Source organism: Anastrepha obliqua, chromosome 1 (assembly GCF_027943255.1).
Source record: "Anastrepha obliqua isolate idAnaObli1 chromosome 1, idAnaObli1_1.0, whole genome shotgun sequence".
Classification (NCBI taxonomy): domain Eukaryota; kingdom Metazoa; phylum Arthropoda; class Insecta; order Diptera; family Tephritidae; genus Anastrepha; species Anastrepha obliqua.
The window spans coordinates 23329592-23338411 of record NC_072892.1 but is presented as its reverse complement, the minus strand read 5'-3'; the positions used below and the strand labels follow the sequence as shown (position 1 = coordinate 23338411).

The 8820-nt window shown below is 35.8% G+C and overlaps 2 protein-coding genes across 2 annotated transcripts; one reads left to right on the top strand and one right to left on the bottom strand.

The window, feature by feature from the left end:
- Positions 1 to 3444, bottom strand: LOC129236126 (putative autophagy-related protein 11). Its single transcript, XM_054870342.1, has 2 exons — positions 1241 to 3444; positions 1 to 1133 (listed from the first exon to the last, which is right to left on the bottom strand). Exons 1-2 carry the CDS (start codon positions 3329 to 3331, stop codon positions 99 to 101), a joined length of 3126 nt encoding a protein of 1041 aa, XP_054726317.1. The 5' UTR covers positions 3332 to 3444; the 3' UTR covers positions 1 to 98.
- Positions 3445 to 4896: 1452 nt separating this feature from the next.
- Positions 4897 to 7023, top strand: LOC129241551 (histone deacetylase 3). The gene is made up of 4 exons (XM_054877950.1): positions 4897 to 5389; positions 5446 to 5534; positions 5600 to 5794; positions 5848 to 7023. Exons 1-4 carry the CDS (start codon positions 5223 to 5225, stop codon positions 6717 to 6719), a joined length of 1323 nt encoding a protein of 440 aa, XP_054733925.1. The 5' UTR covers positions 4897 to 5222; the 3' UTR covers positions 6720 to 7023.
- Positions 7024 to 8820: the final 1797 nt, after the last annotated feature.

Below are 8820 nucleotides of genomic sequence, written 5' to 3'. Positions count from 1 at the left end.
TTTCTTTTATAAAAATACTCCTAAATAATTTTTATATTTTGTTTTACAATTTTAATTTACAATTAACAAAGGGTGTTGCTGAAATAACTACCTCATATTTATATTCTTTCCGTATCCATTACAAGATTGCCGTCTTTATCTTTCAATCGCACGCGTCCATTGGAGTATCGCGTCTCCTGACTTCCGTCTGGGTAAACAAGCTTCACAGTGCCATCGGGATATTCACGACGTTTATTAAGTTTAGTATGTATTTCCTTTTGACCGTTTGGTAGTATCAAAACCCTATCACCGTTTCGCATTTGTATAAGATTTGTCCCATCAGCAAAACGCCACTCCTCTAGTTTATCTTTTTCCGATGGATTTATTATTTTCACAGAATGGTCAGGAAGATGAATTTCTACTACTCCATTCTTATACCGATGTTCTGTTTGACCATTGGGAAATTCTAAGATTTCTAATCCATCCAGATATGTTGTATGCCAGGTATTTGTTTCAGCGAAGTAATATTTAACTGTACCCTCATCGACATTAGTCTCTTTTATGTCTTTGTTGAAGTATAGCATCCGTATATGCAATCCATCGGATGAGATTTTTTTCAAATTGCCATTCGGATACCAAATATCTCGGCTACCATCTGAATTGATAATTTCTCGTCGAAAATGTTCACCTGTTTCGGTACCACATTGGCTATTTCCAATTGCTTTTACCCCAAAGTTGACAGTTGCAGATTCCAATTTATTCGTTTTCTCATTCTCATTCTTACCTCTATCGTGCTTCAAAACGACCGTTCCTTCAGAAATGTTTAAATTTTGCAAAGTTTTACCACTTCTACTGTCCTGTGTCAATTGCAGTTCGGAAATTATGTTTTCGTCATCATCGTCATCGGCAAGATCAACATCAGTCTCATTATGATGTTTGGGCATTCCTGTCGTTTGTAAAGTACAAGGATTTTCTACATCGATCGTCAAATCCGTTCTGCTCGTGTTCCGAGTATTCGGTGGGCCTTTCAGCACACGTTGAGCTTTACCATTTGATTTTTGAATTATCGGCGGCGAGTGTGTCGATTTTAAGTTTTTGCTATAAGTGCTTTTATTCAAATGGGGATATTCTATATTGCATGCGTTGACAGTGGCCTAAAATAGAAATGTGTTAGCACGTTTGTAAACTTTTTTTTTATAAGACGATATTATTTTTAAATTAATTAATTAAATTTTTCGATGTTAGGAAAAATAATACCTACCAACTTCGGTGCCAATTTGGCAATGTTTTTATTTATTTCCATGAGCATTTTGTTGTTGCCTTCCCGTTCAAGTTTATGTTTTTCATTTTCTAAACGCTTGTTTTCCTTGGTTAATCGTTCGATGTCTTCATATAGTTGCTTTTGATCACGTTCCAAGTTTCGAATTTGCACACGCAATCGCGCCTGCGCAGATGCATGCAATTGATCCTTTTGCTTTAACTGCACTTGCAACGTTTCGATTTCTTCCTTGAGCCGTACTATTTCTTTTCGCTCTTTATTAACCAATGTTTGTTTCTGCACTCGCATTTGATGTTCAAACTTTCGCCTATCTTGCTCGATTTTAATACGTTCGTCGTGCAGATACATTTCCATTTGAATCTTATCGTCTTTCAAACGATCTAGCGCTTCTTTGCGCTCTTGGCTAAAATGTGCTCGTTCCATTTCATATTCCTGTTTGGCACGTATTAATTCCATGTTGTTACTTCTGAAGGCGGCTATTTCCTTTTCGAGCTCTTCCAATCGTAGTTTAATTATATTACTTTTCTCTTGTAGTTCCTGCGTTAGGGCAGATGGTGGTGGATGCGTCTGTTCTATACAGGTGCCTTCACCATCGTTCTTGTCAAGCAGTGCCCTAAAGAGTGCTTCTTTGAATTGATGGAATAAATCGGAACTCTTATTTGAAGCTACTTCTTCATCCAATGTTAGTGAGCTTTCCGATATAACATCACCGTTATCATATTCACAAGTTGTATTCTCTTCGGAGAAGTGCACATGTAGATCCACCTTATCAACATTTAATGTTGAATCATTTTTTGGTTCATCGCTCATGTAAGAAGAATTTATAGGCACTTGACACCGCACACTTCGTTCTTCAACTTCATCAGAACTATTATGCTCATCGTTATCTGAATCACCCTTTAAAACCTCTTCGACTGCAGGCCGCAAAGTTTTATCTGCATATCGTTTGTCTATAGGTATTTCAATTTCGTTTTCTTCAGCTTCTTCACAAATTATTTTATGATCCAAAAATTTTCTCATACAGCTAGAGTTCATGTCGATTGTTCCCTGGGCTGCTTGTCGTTCAAGAAGTTCAAAAATGCTTAAGTTTTCATCCTCTATATTGGTATTCTTACCATACTTCTCCATGTTTTCAGACTTAGCGGAAGCAGCTCGTATTTCTTTTATCTTAATTGGCTTCACCTGTTGTGGGTCGAGAACTTTTGACCATGTAATTGCGGCATATGGCTCAACTAGGTGTTCCTGCTCATTTTCTTCATTATGCTCACTTGTGTTGGACTCTCCATTTGCACCTTGAGATAATCTCACATTTGGTAAAGTAATAGAAATTGGCGACGACAGCCTAACATTCGCTGATTTTTCGTCAGGTGTTGAGCTATAAACAAATCTTGATTTGGATATTTGTTGAAACTGCTTTTCATTAAGATCCCGTTCTTTTATTTCTTCAGCAGCATCAACTGGTTTTAGTTTCGCATTTTTATTATCCTGTGAACGTGTTGCTTTGGGAACCAGCCTGCGTCGCTGTAGATTTTTAACCTTTGGATGTGTTGTAGCGTACTTATAACGTGGTAAATTATTCAGTCGGAACGCTTCAGGTGAGATTTTATAACGTTGTTTTATACCTTCACCGCGTTTAAGATATGGTCGTTTTGGTTTTACCTCTTTGTATTCGAGTTCTTCGTCATTGCAGTAAATATGACTCAATTTCATTAGATTTGAAAATTTCACCAGATTATTATTGCTACCTTCAAATAATCTATTCTCCATCTCTGAGATTTCTCTGTCAACCTCTAAATTTTCTTTATTTCCATATTTGTTCGCTAGATCCGAGGAAGTGTCACCGCCGCCATCCCCCACGTTATTTCCATTTACGTCGTTGTCAAGAAATATACCCATTTTCTCGTACATGTTCTGCTGCTCCAAACCGAGCATTTTTCGTTGCATATTCTGGCGCTTATCGAGCAGACGTTTTTGTTCTTCTTGCCATTTGTTCAACTCCTCCATGCGCTCCTCTATATTAAGATCATTCTTCAAGGTATTGTCGTTGCAATTAGTTTGCAGCATTTTCAACATATAATTTGCTGATCGATATAATTTGTAAAAAAATAAATTTCTCTGCACACGAATATTTTCAAATCGAGGCCTTAAAAAAGTTATTTATTTCAGTACCGGCAACTTGAAGGGCATATTCGATAGTAAAACGGACAGTGTTGTGGAGTTGTGCCGATGTTACTATCGATTAAAAAGATTCCATGCTGTTTAATAATATTTTTATAAAAACAAACCGTTAAATTTTTTGCTCTTCTTCCATATTAATCCTATTTATCCAAAGCCAATATGAACTAGTAAGCAAAGCAAACAAACTCAACAGCTAATTTAATTTATCTTAATTTGATAATATAGGAACGTCGGAATTCGTCGTAGAATATAACTTTATTCAATAAAGGAAAAATTAAAAAGGCCCTAGTAGCCAATGTGCTAATTAAGTTAGGGTTATATTGTATATATCTCCTATAAATAATAATAATAATAAAAAGCTTTCTCGTTTTTTTTTTAGTTAGGGACGTTTTAGACATACCAAGCTATTTATGATATTAAGCCGATTCTGCTGAAAAGTGAAGATATAAAGATTTTATTATACGTTTTTTATGATTCGATTGAGTCTTATAAATAATATTAATTTTATGGAAGAAAGTCAAAAAAACGTAGTAGTTCGAGTTATGGTACAATCGTCTGCCAATATTTATTGGCAGAAGTACGAAATACTTACTTTCATTAATATATCACTAACCTCTGAAAGAACACTAAGAAGTTTTCGAGTTACAAAGAAAGTTTATGTAGTTGTTTATTTCATTTGAGTTGATATAATCGGTTTGAGCAAGGATAATAGATTACAAGCTCCGGCTTAAGGCGAATCTATTAGAGTTGATATCAGTAGACCAGCTGATTTGTTTTTTTTTTTGTTTCGTAGAAAATGTCAGCACGAAATAAAATGACGAAAAGCTTCAAGCTCCAACTGCATGTTGGCTATTTAGCGTAGTTCGTCTCTTCTTTCTTTTTTCCTTACTTTTATCGTGATATTTTACCCACAGAATACAGAAGGTGGTCTCTTCCGAAAGCCGCTGCTTTATTTATCGCGTTTTGACACTCGATGACGTTATTGGTGCAAATAATCAAACAAAATGAAGAATGTATTTAAGCTTTGAGATTTCTAAATTAAACAATATATAAAAAAATAAATGCAGCATGTGTATTTCTTTAACAAGAATATCTCCAACGGCAGGCTAATCACTTAGCTTGTTAGTGTACTTACTTCAACTATAGTAACCAATACTAGGACGTACGATTCCTAAGACGATATCATCTAATCGCGTACTTTGGAGAAGCTTTGTAGATGCTCTATGCTCCTCAAAGAAAGCGCCATTGCAAGAAAGTGTGTGTGTATAATTTCTTATGTTTGGTAGTTTTCAATGCTTTCGCTTACTTTTCTTCTGCTTTTTGTCCATTTTGTTTCATCACTGACTTCACAGTGAATTGGGAAGGCGCATTCTTGTATTCTATCAATCTTGGATGCCATCACCTTCCCATAGCTCATGATCATGTCGTTAGAACAAATACTGCTGGGTAGTATTTTCAAATGCAACTCTGTGCGAAATAAAATAAAATAAAGTAAATTGACGAAATAAATTATTCTTCCTATTAGAATTTTGTACACGGTGCAAAGTGTTTTGCGCCTAATTTATTTACAAGGCTTTTGCTCAAATGTGGAAATAATTCGATTGAATTAATCTCGAATGCGGTATGAACTCGGGAGAGTTGGACTTTAGTACAACTCGTCGGCTTGTGTTAATAGTAATTGTACTGTTAGTTATATTATTTGTGAAAAATATTGTATTCAGTGAGGATTGATTTACCGTCAAGGGCTATTAAGAGAATTTAGGTTGTTTATTAACATTCACGAAAAATGGCAACGGCCACTAACCGACGAGTTTCATACTTTTACAATCCCGATGTGGGTAATTTTCATTACGGTCCCGGTCATCCAATGAAACCGCATCGTTTGTCGGTAACTCATAGTCTTGTTATGAATTATGGCCTCCACAGGAAGATGAAGATCTACAGACCTTACAAGTAGTCATCCATTTGATTCCTAAATATGAAAAACTCAATGATTTTTTTTTTCACAGGGCAAGTGCACAAGACATGCTTCGTTTTCATAGTGAAGAATATATTGACTTTCTACAGAAAGTCACTCCGCAAAACATTCAGTGCAACAGTAAATATGACCACCCAATTCTTTGGAAGTTGGAAATTACTATGATTTTTATATGTCCTTTACAGCCGTTGGATACACAAAATACCTATCTCACTTCAGTGTGGGTGAGGACTGCCCTGTTTTCGATGGATTGTTCGAGTTTTGCGCAATGTATACAGGCGCTTCGCTCGAAGGTGCCCAAAAGCTAAATCACAACCACAGTGATATATGCATCAATTGGTCCGGTGGCTTACATCATGCAAAAAAATTTGAAGCATCAGGTAGGCAAGCCACTGACTTACACTAGCTGTCGATCTAACTCTTGTCCTTCTAGGCTTCTGTTATGTTAACGATATAGTCATAGGCATACTTGAGTTACTTAAGTACAATCCTAGAGTTTTGTACATTGATATTGACGTGCACCATGGTGATGGCGTGCAAGAGGCATTTTATCTTACCGATCGTGTGATGACTGTTTCCTTCCATAAATATGGGAACTACTTCTTCCCAGGAACCGGGGATATGTATGAAATAGGTGCAGAATCCGGGCGATATTATAGCGTAAATGTCCCCTTGAAAGAAGGCATAGACGATCACAGTTATTTCCAAGTGTTTAAACCAATAATCTCAGCTGTAATGGACTTTTATCGCCCTACCGCGATTGTACTGCAATGTGGAGCAGATTCACTGGCTGGTGATCGTTTGGGGTGCTTTTCCCTCAGTACACGTGGACACGGCGAATGTGTAAAATTCGTTAAAGAATTAAACGTACCAACTTTGGTTGTGGGGGGTGGAGGCTATACGTTACGCAACGTGGCTCGCTGCTGGACTCATGAAACTTCGCTACTGGTAGACGAAAACATCTCAAATGACTTGCCGATGTCAGAATATTTGGAATTCTTCGCGCCTGATTTTACGCTTCACCCAGATGTGAATTCACGCCAGGAGAACGCAAATTCTAAGCAATATTTGGAATTGATAGTAAAACACGTTTATGAGAATTTAAAGATGTGTCAACATTCGCCGAGCGTGCAAATGGTGCAAATTCCACCAGACGCCATGGATATGGAGGAAGTGAGAGTTAAAGAAGAATCGGATCCAGATGTTCGAATAACACAGGCGGAAGACGATAAAATGGTGGAACCTAAAAATGAGTTCTACAGCGGAGATACTGACCAAGATAAAGGCGATATGACCGAAAGTTGAACATTACGAAGTGAATAATAAGAGCACTTTAGGGAAAAGCTTGTAAATACGCAAAATTAGTTAATTATAAGTTTACTTTTAATAAATATATATTTTTTAAGCTTTATTGGTTGAATTAAGATAATGTACAAGATGACATATATGTATAATTGAGGACTAAATATGCGCAAAGGGAAGAACAAAAAAAAAAAAAAAAAAAAAAAAAAAAATGAAAGGTAATACCAAGACATTAGTTGAAAGTATTTCTGGTAAGGAAAAATCAATATATAATCCCTTTGAAATGGTATTAAATTTATTTATTACAGTCATGATCTATAAATTCAATTAATGCTTGGGAAACTGGAACAAAGGAAACATAATTGGCTATGTTAGAAAAATTGTGGTAGTACTGCTTTTCATTAAACTTTTTTAATGCAACCTGCATAGATGACGCAACCTATTCGCAGTACTTCGGAAAAATTTTGCAGCCAATGAAGTAAATATTTACTGTTGCAAAACAGCAATCAATAAATAAATTAGATTCCCGTGTCGTACAATGGTAACACAACGACCCAGAAAGGTCTAAGTGAGTTGGTTGTTATTGTTGGAGCAGCATAAACATTCCGCATACTTACATACGGGGAATGTTGCTGGAGTGACAGTCCTTGCCCGGATATAAATCCGAGTCGTTTCGGTAACGTACAACCGACTGTGGTGGAAACGGTTGGTCATACAGACCGGCTACCACCATAACCTAACCTGCAACCAACGCTAAAGTTAAAGAGTCCGCATAAATGATTGCAAATTCTTTAATATCATTATAATGAAAAACGTTTTTTCGCTTTTTGATCGCCGGGGTTTCATTCACATTACCTGAAAATTATTTTAATACACAAGGCTGGATATAGATTAAGTCAGCATTCCAGGGGAAGAGGGGGAAAATCATACTCTGGTGAAACATTCTTTTATAATAAAGAACATATTTTAAACAGAAGACTAAACCGATTAGTCACAAATTTTAACACGAGCTTCTTAAATATATTTTTTAATAATTTAAATATATATTTATAATTAATCGAAGATTTTTTCTGACCGATAAATATTTTTTTTATTAACAATTTAAGGCCGACATTTTGGTCAAAAATCGATTTTTTTTTAGAAACCGTTATTCTGCCAAAAAAAAATTATTTTGCTTATTCCTGCGATTAATTAGTAGATTTGGTATTAGTTTAACGAAATCTGCTTGGGTTTTTAATTTCAGATGATCCAGTTCAGAGATATAGTTTTCACCGCAAAACTTGTATTTTGAGAGGAGCTCACGGACTTCAGCTGTAGCTCCTTTCCAAATTAATATTTTTACTAATACTAAGTCTTAAAATACAATTAAAAGATAACATAATATCCCATAACAAAATAAATTTAAAAGTTTTCTTAGAAAAAATTCTGGAAAAATTGCTTTTTTCGGCCTTCTAACTGTATATAACCCCTTAAAGAACAGAGTTTAAACAGAAGGCAAAAAGTATCCTTTTGTAACTTCGAAATGTTATGTTGATATTCCAAATTTCCACAACGTTATGGAAAATTCAACTGCATAGGATATCCCAGCCGTCCATGCAATGCCGACTCAAATTCATTAGATACTTCGTATTTTTCTGACGTTCAATCCCGATCCCAAGGTAAAAATTTTCGTTGGAAAACAAGTACTCGAACGAATTCGTCACCATATGCATCCGCAGTAACCGTTACCTGAATGCAACTTTGAGCGATTTTACTTTACCATATTCAACTTATCTTTTAAGTTTAACTTTTTTATTCAGTTGTCTCGTTTTTCCCCCAACAGTTTAAATGTAAGCGCGAGATGTGGAGATCGACTTCAAAACCTGCATAAAGTACGATATAAAATCTTTTTATTCAGTTTGCCATCTGCATATACATATTTATTGTTTAGCTTTCAATGCAACTTATGTGCATATAGGAAGTTTTATATTAAAAAAAGGTAATATTTCTATTGCTTTCTTTTTAAACGAAATATTGACGCAGCAACACGGCCATGTTGAAGCAACCGTTGCCTCGTGTGTAGCTGTGTTGCCAATTGATTTTCGTGTTGCTGCAACCGTTGCCT